The 27,233-nt window shown below is 37.9% G+C and overlaps 1 protein-coding gene across 2 annotated transcripts in view; it reads left to right on the forward strand.

Annotated features, from left to right (window-relative positions):
- Positions 1–13,791: 13,791 nt before the first annotated feature.
- TOPBP1 (DNA topoisomerase II binding protein 1) overlaps positions 13,792–27,233 on the forward strand; it is a 58,954-nt gene continuing 45,512 nt past the window's right edge. Inside the window, exons 1-8 of one of the 2 annotated variants that reach the window (XM_090284327.1) lie at positions 13,792–13,970; positions 14,553–14,643; positions 18,762–18,896; positions 20,396–20,539; positions 21,160–21,341; positions 22,475–22,671; positions 24,061–24,240; positions 24,979–25,148. In XM_090284327.1, coding sequence (XP_090140453.1) covers positions 14,560–14,643; positions 18,762–18,896; positions 20,396–20,539; positions 21,160–21,341; positions 22,475–22,671; positions 24,061–24,240; positions 24,979–25,148 — 1,092 coding nt within the window. In that variant the 5' untranslated portion in view covers positions 13,792–13,970; positions 14,553–14,559. The remainder of the gene's footprint in view (positions 13,971–14,552; positions 14,644–18,761; positions 18,897–20,395; positions 20,540–21,159; positions 21,342–22,474; positions 22,672–24,060; positions 24,241–24,978; positions 25,149–27,233) is intronic. The other variant, XM_090284328.1, reaches the window with a different exon arrangement.

The raw sequence follows: 27,233 nt of genomic DNA on the forward strand, positions 1-27,233 counted from the left end.
AATTATTCAGGTTTTCTTTTCTAGGTCTTCTCTTAATTATATTTGTAGTGTTCAGGCCTTGCACATCCTTTCCAGACATCCACTGGTTTGGGTGCTATTATAAGTGACATAATGATTTTAATTCATTTTCCTTTTGTTTGTCGCTGGTATAAGAAAAAAACAATTGTTTTTTATATATTGATCTTGAATCCAGTGACCTTGATAAATTATCTTATTAAATATAACAGTTTCCTTTGGATTCTCTGTGTACATACTTATGTCTTTTGTGAATAATATACATTTTATTTCTTCTTTTCTATTTCTTATCATTTTATTTCTTTTACTTGATTTACTGCATGAAATAGAACCTTCAGTACATTTACTGCATAAAAGTGGTAATACAGGAGTAAAGCTGCCAATAATTTACCATTAGGTAAAATGTTTGCTGGCACTTTGTTTTGTTTTATTTTGGATATTATATACCAAATTAAGAAAGTTCGCTTCTTTCCTAGGTTTTTTTTTTTTTTAATCATAAATGAGTGTTGACTTTTACCAAGTGTTTTTTTAATCTATTGAGATAATCATATGGTTTCTCCTCCTTTTTATGTTAATGTGGTGAACTACTCTAATTGATTTTAAAATGTTAAACCTCTATTACATTTCTGGAATGAACCCCACTTGGTTGTTATGTACAATGCTTTTTATGTGTTGCTAAACTTAGGATTTTTATATTTTGTTTAGGATTTTTTGCACCTTTTTTTGCATCTTTTTTATGACAGATTTATGTATATGTATTGATACTATATTAAAATAATATATATGTATTGATACTATATTAAAATAATATTTATATATTTTTATATTTATTATTATATACATGTATTATATACATGGTTTGGCTCAGTGGATTGAGCGTCGGCCTGCGAGCTAAGTGTCGCTGGTTCGATCTTCCAGTCAGGGCACATCAGAGAAGGAAAACTCTGACTCCAAAAAACCTCCGCTGCCTTGCGGCATACCTCTTCAGGGGAAAGGCTAAGGGAGTAAACCCCGACAGAAAATCCGGAGCCGGAGTCCCTAAGGCGGTTTGACGTTGTAGTCAACACCGGCAACTCCTGCTGGCGCACCTGAAGCCAAGCTGTATTGACTCCGTCTTTCCCTTGGACCCTTCAGCTGCGAAGAGAGGGGGGGGTCTGCTGCATGGGCAACAGCAGACCCTCCATATCACCCTGCCCAGGCTCTGTAGCTTCAGCTTCACTGGAGAGGACACTCCAGCGTCATCGCAAGATGTCGATTCAACACGGGAGGAGACAGATACCGTGTCACTCCCGAGTCGGACTGCACAGCCATTCTCGGCGGTGCAGATAGACTCTTAAGAAGCTACACCATCGTCTCTCGAGACGGACGGCTGCCGACGATATAATACATAAAATACTTATATATTATATACATAAAATACATAATAAACATATCTGTGTGTGTATATATAACCGTATTTGAAAATTGTGTTGTTCAGTTTTATCTTTGATTTCTTTTCTCTTTTTAAAAAATTTTATTTATTGGTTTTTAGAGAGAGAGAGGAAGGGGGAAAGAAAAGAGAGAGAGAAACTTGATTTGTAGTTCCACCTATTTATGCATTCATTGGTTGCTTCTTGTATGTGCCCTGATCGAAGATTAAATGCACAACCTTGGCATATCAGGATGATGCTCTAACCAACTAAGCTACCCTGCCAGGGCAGATTTCTTTTTTAATTGAATCATATTAGTTTCAGGTGTATAATATAGTGATTTGATACTTTTATACTAATTTCTTTTTTTCCTACTTTTCTGTTAGCACTCGAGAGGTAAGTTCTAGTTCCCCACTATGATTGTGAATTTGTCTATTACTTCTTTTAATTCTGTCAGCTTTTGCTTTATATATTTTAAAACTATATTTTTGCATGCACACATATTTGCAATTGTGATACCTTACTGGTGGGTTATTTCTTTTATCATTATGATCATTTATTTTAATATGCCTCTTTTTATCTCTAGTAATGTTTCTTGTTTTCAAGTTTTGTCTAATATTTGGGATAATTGCACCAGCTTCTTTTTTCACTATGTATGCATAATATATTTTTAAAAATTCTTTTCTGTGCAGTGTTTCTGTGTCCTTATATTTAAAGTATGTCTTTTATAAGCAGCATATATTTTCCATCTGACAATCTTAGACTTTTAATTGGCATAAATAGTTTGTTAACATTTAGTGTAATTACTGTTACATTTGGTGCTATCTACTACATTACTATTTGTTTTCTATTTGCTTAGCCTGTTTTTTGTTCTTTTCTCTTTTTTTCCTCCCATCTTTTAGATTTATTTTTTTATTTAGCCCACTGTTTTCTCTATTCATCTGTTAGTTACATATTCTTCTCCTATTTTTTAAGTGAATACCCAATAAATTACAGCACACATCCTTGACTTATAGTGTAGGGAACATTATCATTTCTACAACTTCCTTGCAGATGCTAGGGATTTTAAAATGTTTTAAGTTTACTTACTTTCTTCTGTCTGCAGTATTATTATTATATGCTTTTAATTATATATAGTTTAGAATGTCATAAAATATTATTTGTTTGTTAAATTGATACTATTTTATATTTCACCACATATTTACTTTTTTCATTGTTCTTCACTCCTTCCTTAATTTCTATGTTTCCAACTGGTATCATTTTGATTCTGTCTAAAGAATTCTTTCTGAAGGACAAATCTTCTAACAAAGAGATTTCTCAGGGGTTTAAATGTTTTTAACTAACAGTTTTGTAGAATTTCCCCCCCCCACTCAGTATAATATTCCATTCTTTTAGTTATTTTCTTCGACAACTTTAATAATGTTACTTTGTTGTTTTGTCATAATTTTTGTTGAGAAGTCAACTGTTGCTCCTTTGAAAGTAATGTATCTTTTTTTCTCTGGCTGCTTTAAAATATTGTCTTTATCTTCCTTGTCTCCTTGGTTTGACCATGGCATGCCTCGGTGTGATTTTACCCTAGCTATGAATATATGGGTAATATGTGGGCCATTTTTCATCACTTTTTTGAAAAGTCTTAGCCATTGTTTATTTAAATATTCCTCTTGCCTATTCTCTGTTGATCCTACTTCTGTGACTATAAGTATATGCATAGTAATCTTTTAAAAATGGGCATGTATCATGCCTTCTTTTCAGTATTTCCACTCTTTATCTTTTTCTCACTGAGCTTCAGTTTGGATTTTTTTATTGACCTGTCTTCCAGTTTACTAATTCTTTCTTCTGTGCATCTGTTGCCCTATTAAATCCATTTATTGAAAGTTAACATTAATTATTTCCTTTGTCATAAAAACCCACATTTTAGATTCTTTTCTGGAGTTACTATTAACAAGGTTATTTCTGAGTTGCAAAGATTCTCTTTTCATGTTTTTGTAATTCCTGTAATCCCCATTCAATCTTGGTGCCAAAATCAGACAGACAGAAAGCCCAAGGGCACTTTTTCTTGCACCTGTAATAGAATTATTGCTTTTGTCATTTCTAGAACTTTCATTTAATTTCTTCAGAGATTTCAATTCTCAAATGACACTCTCCATCTTTTCCATTATTTTCACCATCTTTTCCTCTATTTCATCACATTTTACTATATTGTTTTTGTTCCATTAGTCATAGTTTTTAAAGATCCTTGTCTGTTTGCTGACTGCAACATCTGGATTATTGGTGGATCTATTTGTATTATGTCTTTTTCTATTAGTTCTTGAACACACAGTTCTCTTGGTATGTCTTCTATTTTTTGCTTGAACGAGTAATTGGATATTGTGTATAAAGTTGTTTAGAGGCTCCAGATGATCATTTCCAAAGTGCATTCATCCTTTTATTCTGCTAAAAAGATAGAATGGGGGACTTCCAGCCAAGATGGAGATGTAGACAGACATGCTGCGTCTCCCTCCACAACTAAGAAGGGATACAACTACCTCAAAACTAGAAACAGCCAGAAGTTCCTGAAAATCAAACAGCATGGAAATCCAGCAAACAAAGATATAAAGAAGAAATACTCATCCAGACAGGTAGGAGGGGCAGAGCCAGGACAGAGAGGATGTGGTGTGGTGGCGGCGGCAGCGGCATGCTGGCGGAAAGCTCAGTCACACGTTTTAAAAAGTCAGGAGGGACACCTGGGGAGTGTTCCCAGCTCCTCACCGGACCTCACAGTTCATGGTCCCAGCACCGGGGAAAAATCAAGCCTCATTGCTTCTTACTGTGCAGAGCAGTGAGGATTGGGGTGGAGGCAGAAACTGCTGGTCTCAGCAAAGTCCACTTGTTTAAAGGGACCCCACAGTCCTAGAACATCCGCAGACCCACCCACTCTGGGAATGACAGCCAGGACAGCAGCTAGAGAGGCACCAGTCTGGTGCAGAAGTGGGAGAGGTGCCTGGAAAAGGGACGAGTGCTGGGCAGGTGGCATTGTTCCCTCTCGGACTCCTTCCCCACATACAGTGCCACAACGTGGTGAAACAGGTCGCCCTGTACTGACAAATCCCTAAGGCTCTGCCCCTTACAACGTAACAGGAGCGACAGCTCTACCTGGGAGGCGGAGGCAAACAAACACAGGAGCCTGTCAGAATGAGGAGACAGAGAAGTATGACCCAAAAGGGGGAAATGGATCAAGGTTCCAGTGGGAGAACTAAGTGACGAGGAGATAGCCAAACTAACAGATGAGGAGATAGACAACTTAACAGACACAGAATTCAAAACACTGATGATGAAGATGCTCACAGGTTTGACAGATATGCTTGAGTATGGCAAATGCATAAGAGAAGAAGTGAACACTATGCTAAGTGAAACAAAGGAAAATCCACACAAAACCAATTGTGAAGGTAAGGAAATCGGGGTTCAAATCAGTGATTTGGAACATAAGGAAGAAAAAAAAAAAAACAGTCAACCTGTGCAGAATGAGGAAGCAAGAATTGAAAAAAATGAGGAAAACTTCCCAAATTTTGTGAAGGAAATGGACATACAGGTCTGGGAAGCACAGTGTGTCCCAGGCGAGCTGGACCCAGAGGGGACCACACCAGGACGCATAATGATTGAGATGCCAAAGGTGAAAGATAAAGACAGAGTCTTCGGGGAACCAAGAGAGAGGTGGAGAGGTGACTATAGGACTATCAGATGATTTCTCAGAGGACACTTTGCAGGCAGGAAGGGACTGCCAAGCAGTATTCAATGTGTTGAAAAGCAACCTACAATCAAGACTATTCTATCCAGCAAAGCTATCATTTGGAATGGAGGGGCAGATGAAGTGCTTCCCAGAGAAGGTGAAGCTATAGGAGTTCATCATCACCAAGCCATTATTATACGAAATGTTAAAGGAACTTATGTAAGAAAAACAAGATCGAAACTATGAACACTAAAATGACAACAAACTCACAACTATCAACAACCGAATCTAAAAAAATAAATAAATAAAATAAAATCCAACTAAGCAAACCAGAATAGGAACAGAATCATAGGTATGGGGATCACTTGGAGGGTTATCAGCTGGGAGGGGAGAAGGGGAGAAATGGGGAAATGGTGCAGGGACTAAGAAGCATAATTGGTTGGTACAAAATAGAGAGGGGGGAGTTAAGAATAATATAGGAAAGAGTGAAGCCAAAGAACTTATATGCACGACCCATGGACATGAACTAAGGGGGGTGGGATTGCTGGAGAGAAGGGAGATACTGGGCAGATGTGAGCAAGGGGGAAAAAATTGGAACTACTGTAACAACATAATCAATAAAATGTACTAAAAAAAAGATAGAATGGGGACTGATTACTTTTATTCAGTCAGGGTTGTACTGAATGAAGGCTAAGTTGCAGTTTTGGTAAACCTCCATGCCTTATTACTGAAAGCCTGGTGTGGTTTGCGGAATAATGGTCCCCCTAAAATGTCTATGCCCTAATCCCACAAACTGTGAATATGTTATGTTACATGACAAGGTGGGGTTAAATTGCAGATGGAAATAAAGTTGCTAATCAGGTGACTTTTATCCTGGATTATGCAGGTGGACCAATGTAAGCACAAGGATCTTTTACATGTGGAAAAGGGAAGCAGAACAGTTAGTGTCTGAGTGATGCAATGTAAGAAAGACTGCCATTTCTGTCTTTGAAGACAGAAGGGTGTGAGGCTATGAGCTAAATAATGGGAGGGCTCTAACGCTGGTAAAGGCAAGAAAATGGGTTCTCCTGTCAAGCCTTCAGAAAAGAGCACAGCTCTGATGACACCTTCAATTTTTCCCAGGGAGACCCCTTTCAGACTTCTGACCGAAGAACAGTGAGACAATAAATTGTATTGTTTTAGGGCACTAAGTTTGTGACAATTGTTACAGCAGCCACAGGAAACTAATACACTAAGTGTATTCGTTGGGATCTCTCTATGATGTAGAGGTTTCTTTTTTGCCTCTTGTACTATGGAGCTTCAAATTGTGCCAGATATATTAAGAGGAAAACTGGTCATTGGTCAGGCTTAGTTCTCAGCACCTCCCTTATGATTGCAATCTTGCCTCAGCCCTGAGGCTGCCATCAGCTCTGCTAGCAGTGGTCCTCTGCTTAGGCAAAGCCAGATACCTCTTGCCTTGGGCCCAGAAGTGGCAAATTTCCCTAGGGAGGTGTGTTTGCAGAATATCATCTCACCTCTCTGTGTTACCTTCCCTTTTCCAGAAACTTGGCACTTCTAGCCTCTAATGCTCTTAAATAAATGTTTTCTGGTGCTTTAGCCACATCTTCTTGATGTCTTCAACAAGAGCACTATTCCTGCACATGCCAGGTCATCATGACAGAAGTGTAGGTGAGGATTATATTAGCTACTAATTTTAATCTTTATTTTTTAATATTCTGTATATTATTTCTGAGTGAATAAATTTTATAGGTTATTATGCTCATTTATAACTGCTCTAGCTCTCACTTCATATATTAATATTTTTTAAAAGGGAGAGGGTTTGTGAGGGCAGAGAATACATTTTTCTTTTTCAATATGCTAATCCTAGGTTGGAAAATAGGGTTTGTATAATATAGGCCTCAAAAAATATCAAAGAAATGAATAAATGCACACAAATGATTGTCTCAAAAGTGGGTTGAGCAACCCGCTCTGCAGATCTGTGGACAAAAATCAAATAGGATCAAGAGGTGAACATGCCTCCAAAAGTTAATCATCTATCTAAAACTAACACAGCTCAAATTCAAAAGAGCCAAGGTGTCCCCTGACCCCAGAATGGAGCAAACTCTGAAAACTTTCTATGTGTAGAGGCAAAGTCATATTGCAAAGGAAGGACACCCAAAGTGCTAAAGCCATCTCTGTTGCTTTGGTACAACCTGTCCCAGTAGTAGGGCAGGTTAGAAGACTGTAGTGTAGGAAATAAGTTAAAGACTTTATGGTAAGAATGGCCTTTGGAAAAATAAGAATTTGTAAGTTTATCATTAACTGTGTACCAGGCAATAAGCTATGTGTTTTTCAAGTATTAATTGATAGTAACCCCATGAAGTAGGTGCTACCTTCATTCCCATTTCATACAGGAAGAAAGTCAAACAGAGGTTAAAAAACTTGGCCAAGGTCAGACAACTGGTATGTGTCAGAGCCATCATTCAAAGTAGGCAGTGGGCTTCCTCGGTCTATGATCTTCCCCACATGGCCTCTGGCATTTGTCTCAGGAGCAGTTTCACCCTTCCCCTGTCTAAGGGTCTTTGTGGATATAAAGATAATTTTTGAAATGCCAACACATTTGTTTAAACCTTGCTAAGTTCAGGATTGATTCAGTTGCTACCAATTGCCATAGCAAATGAAGCTCCACATCTCAATGGTTTAACATATTATAAGGTGACCTCTGGCAGCAGTGATGATAATTTGCTGGAGAAGCAGGAGTAAGAAGTTCACCTTCATAGCTCTGGTCTATTAGAAATCCAGGTTGAGAGAGGCTCTGCCATTTTTAACATGTGGCTTCTAAGATTGCCCTATGTGTTAACATCCAGAATATGGAAGACTGTGGAGGTAGTACAAGAGGTTTTCATGGACCAGGCCTGCAAGTGATAAATATTACTTCTACCCATATCCTATTGGCCATAATTCAGTCACATGACCCCACGCAGGTGCAAGGAGGCTGGCAACTGGAAACCCTGGCTGGACAAATTCTTCCCAGCAACAACACACACCATTAAAGGGAGGCTCGCGTCTTGGGTCTTTTGTTTTAGTTTGAGTTCCCCCAGAAAACAGACTTTAGAAAAGATTTTTCAAGTATTTTATTTAGTAAGTAAACACAGGTAAGAGAATGGAGAAGTGAGACGGGGAAAAGAAGGCATCCAAGGACTTATTCCACTGGGAAAACTCTGAGAGCCATGGCAGAATATCCCATCCAAGGGACATGCAAACAAGAGTGTTTTCCTTAGGTCATAAATCTTTGGTGTACTGTGTAGGTGGCAAAGCAGACTCCTAGTGTCAGAGAAAGCTTTTATGCAAAGAAACACAGATGCTGGCAGCTGGAAGTTTCCCAACGTGTTTGAGTGGTTAAGGTCGAGCCCTGGAAGGTGGCTCAGTTGTTTGGAGCATCATCCCAAACACCAAAATATTGCAGGTTCAATCCCTAGTTGGGGTATATATGGGAGGCAATCAATTGATGTTTCTCATTTTGATGTCTCTCTCCCTTCCTCTCTACACATATTCTCGGGTGAGGATTTTAAAAACAGAGTTGTAAGATTGAGGGGATATTTGTAGGATTCTAATGCTCTGCTACACGGTCTCTACCAGAATCCACCTTATGGTCCAGTGACATAGACAAAAAACACAAGTGGCTGCCACTTCTACCCCTTGCAATCGCATACCTGATATACAATGGTGGAACAGGGGCAAAATCACTACAATAAAACTCTCTTTTCGGAAAGGGGAGAAGTGAAAAGCCATAGCTATTGCTGGTCAGCATCAATTTCGAGGTCCTACTGGGCAGGGATTAGGTGGTTCTTCTGCCTGATTAGATTCAGATTCACTCTCTGAAAGTAGCTCTTTGCTCATTTCTCTCCAAGGTCCCTGGCACCTCACTCTGGGAGGGTCTTCCTCTTCCATTATCCTCTGCAGCCACATCTGCATGGTATTGAGGAGTCTGTGTTTCTTGGAACCTGACTCTTTTTACCCATTTCCTACTATGCAAGCTTGGAGACTGTATCAGTTTGGGTACTCCACATTTCTGCTTCCTTCACAAAGTGATTACTGTATAGTATTCCCTCACTTATTGTGGGTATTACATTCTAGACCCCCCCCCCATGATAGGTGAAAATCTGCAAAGTAGGAACCTTACATTTATTTTAGTATTTATATATATTTTAAGGTTTTATAAACCCTTCCCACACACTTATAAACCATTCCCAGTCCCTTATTAACCTTTCCCACTCCCTTATTAACCTTTCCCACACTTTTAGAAACACTTATGTTCTTAAACATATTCTACACTCTTAAACCTACATAACTTTAACAACATTCATATACAGCACCACAAAATCCTGCGATATAGTGAAAAATCCATGATAAATAATGAAATACAATATTTTTAAAAATCCTGCGATACAGTGAGACCGCGATAAGGGAATCGTGATACAGAGAGGGACTACTGTATCTCAAAACTTGCTTCCATTCAGTTTCATGTAGTAGTGGTCAACTTCACACAAAGAAGGTTAAGGGTGAGGCCTGACTGATTAGGCTAGTGAAGACACATGAGACAATTTTAGATTTATTATAGATTGTTTATTACTTCCATAGAAAACAAAGAAGAAGAAGAAAACAAAAGTGCCAGCTCTCTGATTCCTTGACCCACACACCAAAGAAAATTACATTGAAATGCACAGGGCTGCAACATGAGTTATGAGAAACCCCTTTGCAGAGAAGTCAAATATAATTAGCTGCTAATGGTCTAGCGTTCTGCAGGTCTATTCTGAGGGGAGTGGTGCAGAAAGTCCCATACCTCATGAGAATCAGGGAGGCTAAGAGAAACCATCTGAGGACAGCCTCCTATCCTCTCATGTTCCAGCAGGATCACAAGGTGTCTAGCCAAGGCTAGGGTATGCTGCAGTTCTACCCTCTGTCTGTAGGGATATGTGGGGTTGCCAGGAAGCCATGGTAGAGTTGTTTCCCTGCAATAGTAGCCACACCGAAGTTCTCTCTTGAACTAATTTTCAAGCCTGATTGGTAACTTTGGCCTCATACCTCTCTCTCACTCTCTCAATTGATGGTGCTTACCCAGGTTGGGTGGGAGCATCACACTCTTACCTGGATCTTTTCCACATGGGTGGGTTTTAGTGGCCATTTGTTTGCTCAAAACTTCTCTCAGGTATATCTTGTCTTTAGGGCCTAGATGCAGTCAGCTTTTCCAGCCTTGCAAAAACCTCACATTTTTAGATTTCTAAATTCCTTTTTATTTTTGCTTGCAAACAAGCCAATTCTTTCATGAGATTTTTGTCTCTTTCTTATAATACCTAATTAAATATAACCAGGACCAACATGTGCTGCTAACATTCTATTTTACCCCCTCTTTCCTTAACCTAAGCAGACCCAGTAGGTTTGTTTTACCTTTCAGGTTACTCAAGACAACAGTTTAAACAAATGTTTTGCTACTGCAAAGACTCTTTTTGCAGCAATAAAGATTACTAGTCTCATTTTAAATTATAATCCCTTTATTTATACATATTCATTTATTTATAGCACTGGAAAACAAATATAAAACCCTTTAAATCTGTTTTTTAGTTTATTTTTTGATTTTGAGAAATTTTATCTATGTAGCAAAACAGTAAGAAATACTCATATTCCCACCACCTATATTTTTAAAGTACTGTTTTGTCATATTTTTGCCTGTTTTTTAATTCTACAAATAGATAAATATAAAATTCCCTTAATCCTACTCCAGGCATGGTCTGGAGTGTCTGGTTCTAGGTGAAGAAGTGCCGAGGACATAGAGAGGTGCTTTTGAATGCCAGGGAAGTGAGAGGAAAGTTAATCCCTGAATGCCTTCTTCTGAGGCAGCTACTGGGGGGTGTATCACAGCTATTACGCATTTCCACCAAAATCTTCATTAATCACAACCCACATGACCACTTTTATCTTTTCTGAACAGATTGCTGTTCAAGCAAATTTTAATGTGCATCCCAATCACTTGGAGGACTTGTGAAAACACAGAATGCTGAGACCCACCCCCAGAGTTCCTAACTCTGCAAGCCAGATGTCAGGCTTCCAAATCTTCATTTCCAGCAAATTCCTAGGTGATGCTGGTGCATCTGGCCCACGTACTACATTAGATGGAGAAGCACTGCTTATGTGGAGACACAGATGGGAGAATTTGTCACCTGGTCTCATATTCTAAAGATGAGGTTGACTCCCTGGCTATTCAAATCCAGCTGGCTAAAATCTAAAGGGTTGATTTCATTTTTCCTCTTCATCTTCATTAGTGGCATTTATGACTCTCCTCAGGAGGTATCCACTCAGCCCCAGACATGTCAGGAATGGGCTCCTGTCCTGGTGATGACCTTCCCACAAAGGTGGGCAGGAAGCATGTGACAAGGAACAGTGTGGCTGGTCAGGAAGGGCACAGGGTTTCCAGTCAGCCACCTCTTCTCAAGCCCAGGTGCATCCACTTCCTGGCTGTGTTGCCCTGGTCAAGTGACACAGTCCCTGAGCCTCACTTTTCCCATCTACATAATATGGGACAATGATGCCCATATATTAGAGGGTCGCTGAGAAAAGCAAGCAGGAGTAGTCCAAGCAAGAGTCCTGTCAACTGTAAAGTACCCTACAAATAGTCATTATTAGTACAGCTTCATGACAGATTTGCTCCTTAACAATAACAGTGGCATCCTCTTTTTATGTAAGGCTTTTCTCACCCTGTCCCCAACAACAGCAACTGGTCTTTTTTTACCTTTGAGCCCTAATGTTACTGATTCTGACTCACCTTGCTTGAGTGAATTCACAGACTTAGACCCAAGCTGCTCATTGCCGTCTTTAGGTGCTAAAAAGAAAAATAAAAACAACCACGATATGTGGCATTAAACTCTCACATTAATCAATCCAAAATCCTGAGCTTTTCAATCTCAAGAATAAAATAAGAAACACTACCTAAGTAGTTTGTCATTTGTTATGAACAAGCTAAGATTCTGCAGTCCTGTTTTACTTCCTCTTCCCCTGATCTTTGCCCTCTGAACTTGAGTGTCCATCCCCGACCACCCCTGCTCTCAGGGAGTTACAGAGAAAGATAATGATATGCTCATTGCAGGGGGAGAGTGGGGGAGGGCCATTGATGATCTTGGGAAAGACATCTTTGCACTAGGTATGTAATTCATGTCATCCTGACATCTTTCTTCCCTTCAGCCCTCTTGGCTCTGGTAGGCAGTGATTATATTCTTGCCAATATAGGAGGGAAACGGACCTTGTTCGTGGAGTCTGTCAACGTCAGAATGTCCAAACCTGTAGAGACTTTTTGTAAAAACTTCATTGAGCCAAACAAGATACATCTGGAAGCAAGATCGCAGTAGGCTAGAGACTAACAGTTTGCAGTTACTTTTATGCATTTGAGATTAAGGAGGGGATGTAAGGACGAGTCCATGGAGGTGGAAGAAAGCAAGGCCCCAATCAGATTACAGGATGGTTAAAATTCACACTTTATAAGGCGGTGTCTGAAAGAGTAGGCACCATTGGAAGAAGTTTGAAAGTGGGTATTTCAAAAGTGTGTTAACCTAGATGAGCAGAAACAATGGACAGAACTTCCTTCAGGTAAAGATAAGCCTTTTACAAAAGCTACAGGCCTGGGGCATGCCTACCCATCATGACCTGCCCAGTTAGGAATTTATGATCAGATCACCCAGTGAAGTTGCTTTCAATAGAACCCCTTTTCTTGTCCACAAGCCAAAAAGACTGGCTAACATCTTAACTCGACCGACCACTTAACTGTGTGAGAAGTGCTCACAATAAAAACCAGGACACAGGACTTGAGCAGCAAAGCGAGGCGTTTATTCACGAGTCTGCAGAGTTGGGTGCACCCCCAGCCAGAAGAATGTGCGCCCCAAGTAGACGAAGAAAACTGGTTTTATAGTAATGCGATTAGCTCCCTCTCCCCTCTCCTTCTCCCCCGTTTCTCCATTACTGGTTACTCTGGAGTTACAATCTGACACTATTATCTAAATGCCCCTATTTTGATTTGTAAATATGTTACTACTGTCAGCTCCCTTCTCCCATTTTCCCTTTGTCTGGTGATAACCATCTTTCCCCCTTCAGGATGTCCCTTGACACCCTCTTAATTACATTTGCCCTTTGTTAATGATTTTCTGCTGGTTTGGGAGTCACGTATGACCTTGGACACATCATTTAACTTAACTAAGCCTCAGGTTTTACATCTGTTAAAATGAAAATACAACTCTTTGCCTGAGAGGCTTGTTTTGCATAATACATGGTTTCTCACGCACTGCTTGGCCAAGACAGGTATAAAATATTTGAAGAAACGCTCTTTACCCCTGGCTTTATGCTTTCTATTTCGGTGTTTCAGGCCCTCCTCTAAAGTACTCCTAGCTTGCGGCCCCAAACCCTGAGCCGTGGGTGCTAGGTCAACTATTGCAGAGCCCCGAACCGCCTTTCAAAACCTTAAACGCCAAGGTTTCCATCCCACGTCTTCCCCAGAACGCCAGAACCGGCTCGGTAATACGCCATTCCGGCCGCCAATCACCACTTTTGCCGACCCCACCCTCCTTCCGCAGTTGCAAAAATATGTTACTTCCGCCGGAAGAGGCCGGCACTTCCGCCGGAAGAGATGAGCTCGTCTGTTCTGTTGGCGCGAAAGTCGGTTCAGGGCCTCGGCAATTTCCGCGTTCTGCGTTAGTCTGCGGGTGGGCCCGCCGCAGGGTGCGGCGGGTGTGCGCCGAGCTGGCGCCGGACCCCAGCCGCTCTCCTGCGGGCCGGGCTCGCCCCCACTCGTCGCCCTCAGCCCCGGTGGTTCCGCCGAGGTGAGTGAGGCGCTGAGAGAAGACCCTTCTCTTTCCGTACTCCAGTTGTGGGGCGCGACGCCGCCTCTGGCCTTCGCGGTCTTCGTTGTTTCCTGCCTCTAAGCGGCGGGTGGGATTTGGACGCCCGGGAGTTGTGGCTGCTGCTGCGACTGGGCCAGGAGTTGGGGAGCAAGAGCGTTCGGCCTTCGGGGGGTATAATCTTGCTACCTGGCTTGCACCCTGTAACTGAGGGATGAAGAGACCTCGAGGATATGGGTTACCCGCAGAGACCGATTCCTTCTGTGTGCCATTAGCTAAATGCAATTGATTTTTCATTGGCCTAGAGCTCCATAGCAAAGGTCCTCAATGTATTCAATTTAGGGACATTGATTACGGTTCTCTGATTTGCAAGGACCAGTGTTGACATGTTTTTTCTTGACTTTGCCCACGTTCCAGCGTTTCTTCCAAATGAAGTGGATGAATTCATGGACAAGGACAAAATGTCGGTCCTTAGACATTCTTATCTGGGCAGAAAAATTGGTCCCTTAAGAATTTAATGTCAAGCGTAACGTGTTTTTGTTTTTGTTAATGGCTCCTTGACAGTTCAGAAATGTCCGGAAGTGACAAAGAACCGCTTTTTGTGAAGTTTTTAAAGTCTTCAGACAATTCTGAATGTTTTCTTAAAGCTCTTCAGGTAAGAACAGTTGAAAATATCTTGTTTGATGCTTTGAATTTCCTTTTCTTGGTTTTATAGTTTTTTATTTATTGGGCTTTTATGTCTTATCAATACTTTCGTAGCATAGCTTTACTGTAGTTTCCATTAACAGATATGTCACTGTTACATACTTTTAAGTATATCATATATTTTGGGGGTCTTTAAATTTATTACAATATTTCTATTGAAAGTGGCTGACCTGCTGTTGTTGGAAATTAAGTTGCTTTTTTTTTGTCTACTAATCGGAGTAGACTTTTGCTGAAAATTTTCGAGTCAGTCTTGTACTGGGTACAGATAACTTCTTGGTTAATTGGTTAATGTTAAAGTATGTTTCTTCATATACAGTATAATATGGGAGAGTCTGGGAGTAGGGTGGGGCCTCGCTGCTCACAGACCCCAGCAACATCAGCATGGCTTGAGATGTTTGTTTCGTGGCCCTCAGCTCAGATTTACCAGTTAGAACCTGCATTTTAACAAGATCCTACTCTGATTCCTATATACATTAGAGTTTAAGGAGCTCTGTTGTAGCAGGGTTTTCTTTAAAGTTCACTCAGTCAGCAAATAATTATTGGTGTCCACATCTGATAAGCCCTGTTCTAGTACTTGGGATACATCAGAGATCAGAGCAGGCAAAAGATCTATTTTCTCAGAGTTTACAGTCTACTCTAGCAGGAGGAAATAGACAGTTATCAGACATGATAAAGCAATAAACTATGTAGTATGTTAAGTGTGCTAAGAGCTATGGGAAAAGAGCAAAACAGGTAAGGGGTCTGGAAGATGTTTGTTGTCCGAGGAGGAGACCCAAGGGTTGTAATTTTAAATAGAGTGTGATTAGGGTGTCCTTTATGGAGAAGATATTTGAGTATACCTGAAGGAGGTGAGATAGTTAGCCATGTGGGTATGTGATGACGAGGGTTTCAGGCAGAGGGAAAAACCAGACAGGCCCCTGGGAAAGTGCTTAAGAGTGTCTGTTGAACATCAGTGTGGTTGTAGTGTAATGCGTAAAGGATAGAGGAAGACTATTTAAGGGATGCTTCACAGAGTAGGAGAAAAGAGGTCATGTAGGGCTTTGCAAGGACTTTATGGCTGTATCAGTGAAGTGGAGAGCCACTGGAGGGTTTTAATCAGAACAGTGGCATGATCTGACTTAATAGTTTTAAAAGGATTACTCTTAAGTATTTATTTAACATAAGGACTTAAAATTTTGTTCAGAAATTATTTGAGTGCTTACCTGGGTGCCAGGATAAGGTGACAAACAAGACTATGAAACTTTATCAGTGTTATTTTTCCACATGACATACACTGGAGGAAAGGGGTATTTTAAAAAGCATGGTCAGGAATGGTATCTCAGAAGGTGACATTGGAGCAGTGATTGAAGTGAGGGATCCAGTCTGGTGAAGACCTGGGGGAAGAGTATTCCAGGAAGAGGGAACAAAGCCTCTAAATGAGGTTATGCTCAGCTTGTTTCAGTTGTAACAAGAAAGCAGAAGTGGCTAGAGAAAAGGTAAGGTGGGGAAAAGGCAGAAGATTAGGCTGGGGAGACAGGCAAGAGCCAGACTCTTTGGTCTTGTAGGCCATTGTAAGAAATGTGGATTTTATTCTGAGTGTGCTCAGAAGCCATCGGGTTTTGTTTTGTTTAAGATTTTATTTATTTATTTTTGGAAAGAGGGGAAGGGAGGGAGAAAGAGAAGGAGAGAAACATCGATGTACAAGAGATACATCGATCAGTTGCCTCTGCACACCCCCACTGGGGACCTGGCCCGTAGCCCAGGCATGTGCCCTGACTGGGAATCAAATCAATGACCTTCTGGCTTGCAGGCGGGCGCTCAGTCCATTGAGTCACACCAGCCAGAGCATGTTGGGAGTTCTTAAGCAGAGAGTGACACCACCTGATTTATATTATTAAAAAGATTACTAGCTGTTGTATGGAGAATAGATTTAGGGTAAGGGAAAGAGAAGGAACCACTTCAGAGACTTCTGCAAAGGTCTAGGTGAGAGGCGATGGTAGCTTCCAACAAGGAAAAGGGTAGATTTGAGATGGATTTTGAAGATAGAATTCGTAGGATTTACATACAGGTGACTAATTTCAGTTGCAATCTTATTTTTTAATGTATTTGATTGATTATGCTATTACAGTTGTCCCACTTTTTCCCCCTTAGCCACACTCCACCCAGTATCCCCCATTCCTTTGTTAATCCCCCCCTTAGTTCATGTCCATGGGTCATGTGTATACATTCTTTGGCTACTCCATTTCCTATTCTATTCTTAGCATTCCCCTGTCTATTCTGTACTTACCAATTTGTCCTTCTTAATCCCTGCACCTTTTCCCCATTCTTCCTCTTCCCCCTCCCAACTGGTAACCTTCCAAATAATCTCCATATCTATGATTTTTTTTTCTGTCTGCTTGTTTACTTTGTTTTTCAGATTCAATTGTTGATAGTTGTGAATTCATTGCCATTTTAATGTTCATAGTTTTGATCTTCTTTTTCTTAAATAATTCCTTTTACCATTTCATATAATTAGGACTTGGTGATGATGAACTCCTTTAGCTTTACCTGGTCTGGTCTGGGAAGCACTTTATCTGCCCTTCAATTCTTTGCTGGATAGAGTCATCTTGGTTGTAGGTCCTTGGTTTTTATCACTTTGAATATTTCTTGCCTGCAAAGTTTCTTTGAGAAAGCAGCTGACAGTCTTATGGGAATCCCTTTGAAGGTATCTTGGCTTTTCTCTTGCTGCTTTTAAGAGTCTCTCTTTATAACTTTTGGCATTTTAATTATGTGTCTTGGTGTGGTCCTCATTGCGTTTATCTTTTTTGGGACCCATTGTGCTTCCTGGACTTGTATGTCTTATTTCATTAACCAAATTAGGGAAATTTTCTTTCATTATTTTTTCAAATAAATTTTCAATTTCTTGCTCTTTCTCTTCTTCTGGCACTCATGTGACTTGGATTTTGGTACGTTTGAAAGATGTCCCAGAGGCTCCTTACTCTATCCTAGTTTTTTGGGGGGGAGGGAGGATTTTTTTTCCTCTTTGTGTTCCAAATCATTGATTTGATTTTCAGCTTCATCCACTCCACCGTTGATTTCCTATAAATTGTTCTTTATTTCATTTAGTGTAACCTTCATGTCTGCCTGGGTCTTTTTTATGCTGTTGCAGTACCCAGTGAGTTCCTGGAGCATCCTAATAACCAGTGTTTTGAACTCTGCATCTGATAGATTGCTTATCTCCATTTTGTTTAGTTCTTTTTCTGGAGTTTTAGTCTGTTCTTTCATTTGGGCCGTGTTTCTTTGTCTCCTCATTTTGGAAGGCTTCCTGTGTTTGTTTCTGTGTATTAGGTAGAGCTGCTTTGAAAATTATACCTGTTAAGTTGGATGGGGCAGAGCCTTAGTTAATCACTTAGCAGGACAACCTGGTGAACCAGGTTGATGGAGTCTCAGATATGGTGCCTCCATTCTGTGACTCTGTGTGGGGAAGAACACAGAAAAGGGACAGTGGCTGCTGCCTGGCCTCTGAAGTTTTATGCAGGAAGAAGCTATCCCCCAGCACTTGCCCTGATACCAGACACATCAGTTTCTCCCTGTATGCCACTGGTGCCCTTCCGGCTGCTGCCCCCATGGTGGAGCCCAGAGGGAGTGAGTCTGCATAGGTCTGAAGTTTATTGAGGACCCTTTAAGAGGAGATGCCTGAGAATCCTGCAGTTTCTTCTGTTGCCCCAATCCCCACTGGTTTTTACAGCCAGAAGTTAAGGGGACTTATCTTCCTGGCACCGGAATCTGGGGCTAGGTGGTCTAGTGTGGGGCTGAGATTTCTCCCTCCCTAGATTTCCCTCCCAATTTTTATCCACCACACATCGTGTGGGACTGCCTGTTCTGCCTGTTCTGCCTCACCGCCCCTCCTACCCATCTGAATGAATGTGACTTCATTAATTCCTTGGTTGTCAGACTTCCATACAACTCAATTTCCTGACAATTCTGAGTGATAATTGTTTTATAGTGTAGTTGTAATTTTTGCTGTGGTTGTGCAAGAAGGTAAGCCGTGTTTACTTACGCCTCCATCTTGACCATCAGATGCAATCTTTTTTTTATTTTTTCTTTCAGTCAATAAAAAGGTTCCAATCAGAAAAACATCTTCAGATTATTACAGAAGAAGAGGCATTGAAGATAAAGGAGAATGATAGATCACTTTATATCTGTGACCCTTTTAGTGGTATTGTCTTTGATCACCTCAAAAAGGTTTGCTAACTTTTAGTGTATTCCTTTATTTGTGTGGGTTGTTTTTTTTCTGGTTTGTTTTTTTCCATCAGTGGATGTAAGTTCTTTACTGATCATGAAGCATTGTGCAAATTATGAATACAGGGGACTCCTTTGATTTTGGGAGACCAGAATATTTTTAAAGGCTAATTATGTTATAATAAGCTTTTGTTACATGTAATTGTTATATTTCCAAGGATTTAACTTTGCTTAGTAATAAGTGGACTCTATAGTAATGAAGCATTAGTGGGTTTCTACTGTACTTGATTAAACTCAGTATGATTGCAAAATATTTCAAGGAGAAAAAATAAAGAGTAGGAAAAGACCTCAAAGTATTGCTTGGTTATTACTTACAGTCTTTCCTACATGCTTGTGCAGGTAGAATTTTAGTACCTCTACCTTATACAGGCTCTGAAAAATTATATGCTAAAAGGAAGCATTTTGGGTGATGAGTATTGCTAATACACCAGTGAGCCATCTTATTTCTTTTTATTGATTCTAGAGTCTACTGACTTACTACTTTTTTGGTGTCTGGACAAGGGAGAAGCATTGAACTAAAAGTAAATGAACTATGATTCCATCCAGATTACAAAGGAGTGATTCTTGTTTGAAGGAGAGGAAAATGTAGAAGAGTAGGCAGATGCAGTATCTATATAGTTAATGGAAGGTCTGTGCCCACTTTTGCCAGAAGCATTATTGGCCTTACCCTCATTTTGGCAATAACACTGCTTGTCAGAATCAGTAGCATCAAAAATTCATTTTTTTCTTTCTTTCTGGCTGACCAAGAAGATAACTAATCACTTACCAGTTGATTTTTAAGACTTTCACAACTCTAGGCTTTTTAGCTTGGCTTGAATGTGCTCATGTCAATTATCAATGAAAATGAAAGGTTATTTATTTTAGTTACCTTCACTATTTTAAGAGAACTTTTTGTGAGTCTTCCATGGTAAGACTTTGAGTCACACATAGTATTTAAAACACAAATGTAGAAACTGCCAAGGATTATATGTTTTTTTGGTGACATAAGAGGTATTTGAGAGCGGGGTTATTTAGTCATATACTTTTAAACTGCTTCATTGGCTAGATGCTTTATTTGAAAAGTATATATGGATATTTCCTAATTGTATAGCATAAGATTATTATTACTTATCTCCCCCTCCCCCATCATTAAGATTGTCTTTGTTCAGAGATTAAAATTTCAATGGCAATTTTGAGTGAATGTGGCTCTTGGATCTTTTTTTTTTTTTTTTTTTTTTTAATAGCCTACATTGTTGGATTTGTTTTTATGTGTCTGCATGTGTGTATTTAATGAGTATAATGTCTGATAAATTATAAAATGTTTTAAATTTTTTTTTTTTATAACAATTTGGTGATTTTTCTGTGGTGGTCATCAATTGCTATAAAGAATTGGTAAATATTACAAAATGTAATTTTGTAAGATTGGAGTTCTTTTCTCTAGTTAGCTTTTTCTTTTTTTATAGCTTGGCTGCAGAATTGTTGGTCCTCAAGTAGTCATATTTTGTATGCACCACCAGCAACGTGTTCCAAAAGCTGAATATCCAGTTTATAATATGGTGATGTGTGATATAAGTGTATCTTGTACAAGCCTGGAAAAAGACAAAAGGGTAAGTGTTGAGATGTTGAGGAATATGATCAATATATCTATTTCCATACGTAATTCTTCACTGTGTAGACTATACTTTGAGACTTTACACTTGAGTGTTTATGATAACAAAGTCAATATACAACAATGTATATCTTCTATTTTTTAATAAATTGGATACAGTGGAATCTTTTATTGCAAACTGGCTAATTGAAGGGTTTTTTAATTTTAATTTTTATTATTATTTTTTACATTTAAAAGGAAACTCACTTTTTTATATAGTCAGTGCATTTGCTTTTGAATCATATTTTCCCACTGTAGATGGTTAAAAAAATGATTGAGAGATATATAATGTTATATATGTAATTTACATACTTTAAAGTATATATGATAAATTAAAATATATTGTTTATTATAGAAACAACATAGTTTAGTAACTTTATGGAGTTGAGATAAACAGGGAAATAATGTATAACAGTAATTATTTTATAATTTATTTATAATTTATATTTACATCCAAAAAGTAATTTGAGTATTTAACTTTATGGTGGTGAGAAACATTTGTGCATTCAAGCTTAACGACAAATAGAAGAGAGGTTGTTTGCTGCAGTCTTAATAATATATTTTCTCTTGGTACTGCAGGAAGAAGTTCATAAATATGTACAAATGATGGGTGGACATGTGTACAGAGACCTTAATTTATCAGTTACTCACCTTGTTGCTGGAGAAGTTGGTAGCAAAAAATATTTAGTTGCCGCAAATCTAAAGAAACCTATTTTGCTTCCTTCTTGGGTAAAAACACTTTGGGAGAAGTCACAAGAGAAGTAAGAAAGACATTTAGATATTTTCTAGATTTGAAAAAGTGATAAATTCTGTCATTCTGGCTTATTGTGGGTTTTAATAGGGAGGTTTTATGGTATCCTCTTTGGATTTGTCATTCAGGGACAAAAATGGGGTCATCATTCTTTTCTCCAGTGAAAACAAAAGAGCAGAACTAGAACCTGTCATTGTCAGGATAGATGGTAGGTGGAATGGGCTATGGGTTTAGTATTAGCTGCAAGGTAAAAAAATGCTTTGATAATAAAATTGTTTTCAGCAGTAAATATTAGTAAAATAGCTGGGAAAATCAGTGTGGCAGCTCTAACTCTTCTATTGCTTTATCATTCAATACTGTGCCCATATGTTAAGATGGAGAGCAAATTAACCATTTTGGCTGTCGTAGTCACTCCCAAAGTGGGTATATGTAAGGTTGAAAGTAAACATGTAAGCCATTAACTGGATTGTGATTAGTCAAAAATATTAATTGAGCCCATTTTATGTACCTGGTACCCGCCCTGAGCTAGGCAGTAGGTATACATAGTGAGCAAAAGAGGATAGCATCTCTGCCCTTCTGGAGCCTATTTCAAGGGACAGAATTGAGTTTCCCCTAAAATTTACAGTGTTCCCTCAACACCATCCAGCACATCCTAATCATGTCTCCACATTGGCACCCTCACTCCCAGCCTGTTTCATCAGCACGTATGCCTAGCATCGCAGCAGAATGACAATGATATTTTTGTTGGTTTCTGGCCCAAGTCATTGCTTACTATTTACATAGTGTAATAAAAGGATACAAATTCCATTTTTCTGATAGGCAAACAAAGTAGAGATTCAGACTTAAAATTTTGGAAAATACATCACTTAGGCTAGCATGGACTTAAATGAAATGGTTTCCCTTAAAACAGTTTTGAGACACAATCTGAAACATTATTTTTTATTAGAGACATGGTGCCAATTGAGATGAGCAATTAGTATAATTCTGGTGTATCTGTGAGTTCTTCTTTTCTTAAAAGTAATTAAAATCTTTAAAAAATGAGGAAAGCATTAGTGATATTGTTTGTCCTTATTCTGGTAAATTTTAAACTATCTGATATATTAAATGTTTATTTTTTTCCTTTTTATCATTTGTTTTCCTCAGTAAAATTACCAGATATACTGATATAAACATGGAAGACTTCAAATGTCCTATTTTTCTTGGATGCGTAATCTGTGTGACTGGTTTGGGTTGTGTAGAAAGAAGGACAGTTGAGCGTCTCACAGTTAAGCATGGAGGTCAATATATGGGGCAACTGAAAATGAATGAATGTACACACCTCATCGTGCAAGAGCCAAGAGGTAAAACTGTATTTCCTAAATGGATAAATGCAGAATTTTCTCTATTTTTTAACATTTTAAGATTTTTTACAGAATAGCTTTTGCTTCTGACATGTAAACTGAGTATGATATTTTTTTCTAAAATCTTATGAGATAGTTTGGGTCATAATCTGTAGAAAAATTATGTTATTATCCTAATATTATGCAGATCATTCAATAAATATAAAACAAAAATTTCCAGTGGTGTATCTAAATTTATTTTCGAATTTTTTGATTTTTTTTTTTTTTTTTTAAAGCTACCAAATACTTAAGAGACAAGAAATTTGGATGGATAACAAGAAAGCTAATAGATATAGCTAAATTATGTTTCTTTCTAATGACATGTTAAAGGCTTGGCTCAGTTTTTGATTGAATGAATCAGCTTTACTGAGTGACCTGTAAGTTTTAACTTGAAGATACACTTTACAGAAAATGAGGCAGTTAAAAGAATAAAAATACATTACCAATGAGAAGAATTCCTTAAAATTGCTATTAATTATGGTGTTCTATAATCTCTATTCTGGAGAGTAATTTTTACCAATATCCTTGAACTATATACAAGTTGATGAGACAAAATTTTGTTAATGTTTTCATTATCTCATCTATACTGTGTTTTTTCCCTCAGCTACCTAGATAAGAAATAAAATTAGAAAAATAGTGTTAAAGTTGGTAATTGTACTTAAGTCAAAATTTTGGGTATGGCCAATTATGATTGTAAGTAGGTTTGATAACTGCTATGGATAGTTTCTAATTCTGAGAGTAGTTCATTTCCTCTTAAGATTGTAAATAAAAAAAAATTTCATGTTATCGTTTATTACATGTTGACCTCAACTTTCTCTGATACTGTTTCAAAATATGTTGTGTTAAAATATTTTTTAAGGTAATAAAAGGTCGTACATTTTTAATATAATTTACCTATCTACATATCTATTCTGGACTTCAAGTAGAATCTGGTGACATAGGAGTAGTCTACTCAAAGCTGGTATTTTTATATTGCAAAAATTTGCAATTTTCGTGGTTGTTTTATGCAGTCTTATTAAAGTGATGTAATTCTGTGAGTTATCCCTATGTTACAGATAAAGAAACTGGTTTAAAGAAATTAAGTGTTGGAGGCTATACTCAAACCGAATCTAATATTATTTCAGGTACCACACAGTTGCCTTTATCTCTATATAATTTTGTTAGAGATCTATCCCCTTACATAGCACATGTATTTATTTAAAAGCAAGAGTAATTACTGGTAACTTTAATTTTGTCTATCATAATTACCTATCATAGGTTTTTTTAATAACTTATCATAAATTTGAATATTTCTGCCAAGACAGAGTTTAATGGTTTGCATTTCTCTTTCTTTCTTAATGAACATGATAGGTCAGAAATACGAATGTGCCAAGCGATGGAATGTACATTGTGTGACCAGGCAGTGGTTTTTTGACAGTGTTGAAAAAGGTTTTTGTCAGGATGAATCCATATACAAGACAGAGCCTAGACCAGAAACAAAGGCTATGCCTGATACTTCAACTCCTGTTGGCCAGATCAACACAGTTGATAGTAAGTCTCATTGGGATTAAAGTAAACTCTTAGTTTTCTGAGTAAGAATTGATTTGTTAATAGGATAAGTGAGATATAGTAGGAAATTCCATCTTCTATTGCTCTGCTGCTAGGCATCATTGTATATTAACCGAATGGAATGAAAAATTAGTCCAGCACTCCTGATATTTCTTTTTATAATGAATGCATACTTTTCTTTCATATCCTGATATAATGCAAAACATAATTAAAGAGATTAAGAATACTAACAGATAAAGACTTAAAATGAAAACTTAATTTTTAAAGATTTGATGTGAAAATATTATTAGTCCATTTCCTTTATTCGTTTGCTGCAGTTGTTATAGACCATCTATATTCATATCGTATTTAAAACTGTTCCTGTTTCATAGGTGACATGTTGGCAATTAAGCAAATGCTTATAAACTTTTTCTCAGATATAAGCTTCCTGGACCTTAAAACCAGTAACTTCAGATTTTTAGTAAAAGCAAGCCACTGTTAAATAAGTATATTAAATATACTTTTAGTTAAATAAAATTTTTATTTAAATTTAAAAAAATTGTTTTAGTTTTTCTTTTCTTGTTTTGTCACCAAGATTTCGGTAAGGACACTTGAATCTTAATTTTGGAAGTTGTTCATAGCTGTGTGTATTAGAAAACTTAATCTATAGGAAAACTATAATCACAGTTATTTTATCTCCATAGGTTTATTAGGTTTATTACATCTTTGTTTAATATGTAGGTTGTACTCTTTCAGATGTCAGCCATATTTCCAACATCAATGCAAGTTGCATAAATGAATCAATATATAATTCCATTCTTAATAGCAGAGTGGATCCTACACTTGAAAATCTAGAAAATCTGGATGTCAGTGCATTTCAGTCACCTGAAGATTTATTAGATGGTTGTCGGGTATGTATTATGTAATAATTGTAGTAACAATGTATATCAGTACTTCCTAGTCTGACTTTGAAGACCCTTCAGAGTTGGGCTTGCTTCTTATCGGCATAAACCCTCAATGCTAGCTAAGTAGATGCACTTATTAGGCCATGTCCATCCTTTAACTGTCAGGGCCCCTCTGCCTGGGATGTACCTTCCTCTGTCATCCTTCAAAGTCCATACAGTTTTCAGCTCTTCTCTGAACCCTTCTAATTACATTAAACTTTGCATCTACTGTGTTTTGAGATCACTTAGTTTCTGAACCACTTTTTGTATTTTTCAGTGCTTATAATATGCTAGACAAGACACTGTGCTAATTATTTCATATATTTTATTAATATGTTATGTATAAACTCATTTCATTCCCACAAATAACTCTAAAATGGATATTATCCAGAAGCTGAGACTTAGAGGATTAAAATTCTTGTTCAGAGTCACAGACCGTAAGTACCCAGCCATCTATTCCAAGGCCTGTATTTCTAATCATTAGACCCACTGCTTTGTTAGTATCTATTGGGCTATTTAAATTTTTAGTGCATGAATAACTCTTATAAGTGTCTTGATGGAAACATCATATGCTTTAGGTCTTTTAGAGCTGAATACTTAATATATTCCTGCTTGTAGAATGAATAGGCTATGCATTAATTCTTGGAAGAGTAGGAAAGATTTAACCCTGCTTTATTGTTAAGGAAGGAAATTGGGCAAATTATCTTACCTTTCTTTACTTTTGATGCTTAACTTACTGGCAGAACAGAAACTGTCTTGTAGATTCTTTTATCCTAGACTATACTAATTCTGGATATGGCTTAATTATTTACTTATAGGAAGTGTGTATTTCTAGTTTTTGTTCAAATATATTCTAGTAATGGAGGTTATTAGTTTTGGATATAAATGCAGTTAAGAATAGATTTGTTGTTAAGAAATTTTTTAAAATTGTAAAACAGACATGAAAAAGATTTTTATACTCATTAAATTAGTTTAGATATACAGTAGTTTCTTTATCGTGATTCATTTATTGCTGTATCGCGGGGTTTTAAAAAATATTATATTTGTCGCGGATTTTTCACTGTATCACGGGGTTTTGCGGTACTGTATATGTATGTTGTTGAAGTTACGTAGGTTTAAGAGTATAGAATATGTTTAAGAACATAAGTAGTGTTTATAAATGTGGAAAAGGTGAATAAGAATGGGAAAGGTTAATAAGGGACTGGGAGTGGTTTATAAGTGTGTGGAAAGGGTTTATAAAACCTTAAAATAATATAAATACTAAAATAAATGTAAGGATCCTACTTTGCGGATTTCGACCTATCGCAGGGGGGTCTAGAATGTAATACCCATGATAAGTGAGGGACTACTGTATAAATATATAGTTAAAAATAAATTATTGTGTAAGTATTGTTCACAAAGCAGTACTCATCTCTTGCCTTAAATTTTTTTGTTGCACTGGCTGGTGTGGCTCAGTGGATTGAGTACCAGCCTGTGAACCAAAAGGGTTGTCCATTCAATTCCCATTTAGGGCACATGCCTAGGTTGTAGGCCAGGTCCCTGGTTGAGGGCATGCAAGAGGCAATAGATCCATTGCTGTTTTTCTTCTTTCTCCCTCTCTTCTCTCTCTAAAAGTGAATACATAAAATCTTTAAAAAAATTTTTGTCTTGTTTAATTAACTCTGTGAAAAAGATATCTCAATGTATAGGTAAGGAAATTAGTTTAAAGGGCATAAGTAACTTGCCATGGTCATATGGTTAATCTTTGGCAGCTGAAGCAAAATTTAAAACTGGGTTTCAGAATTCAGACATTTAATTCATTTCTATAATTATTTTGAAATTTACAAGTTGTGAGATCTTTTAAAATTTTTTTAACTTATTGATTTATTTTCTACTTATGCATTCATTGGTTGATTCTCATATATATCCTGACCAGGGATCGAACCCGTAACCTTGGTGTATCAGGACACACACTAAGTGATTGAGCTACCCGGCCAGGGCCACAAGTAGTAAGATCTTGAAGAAGCTGCCTGTGTTTTAGAAATTCCTGTGCACTAATATTCAGAAGATAAC

This window comes from Furipterus horrens, unplaced genomic scaffold (genome assembly GCF_987537825.1).
Source record: "Furipterus horrens unplaced genomic scaffold, mFurHor1.1.pri manual_scaffold_7, whole genome shotgun sequence".
In the NCBI taxonomy this organism is placed as follows: domain Eukaryota; kingdom Metazoa; phylum Chordata; class Mammalia; order Chiroptera; family Furipteridae; genus Furipterus; species Furipterus horrens.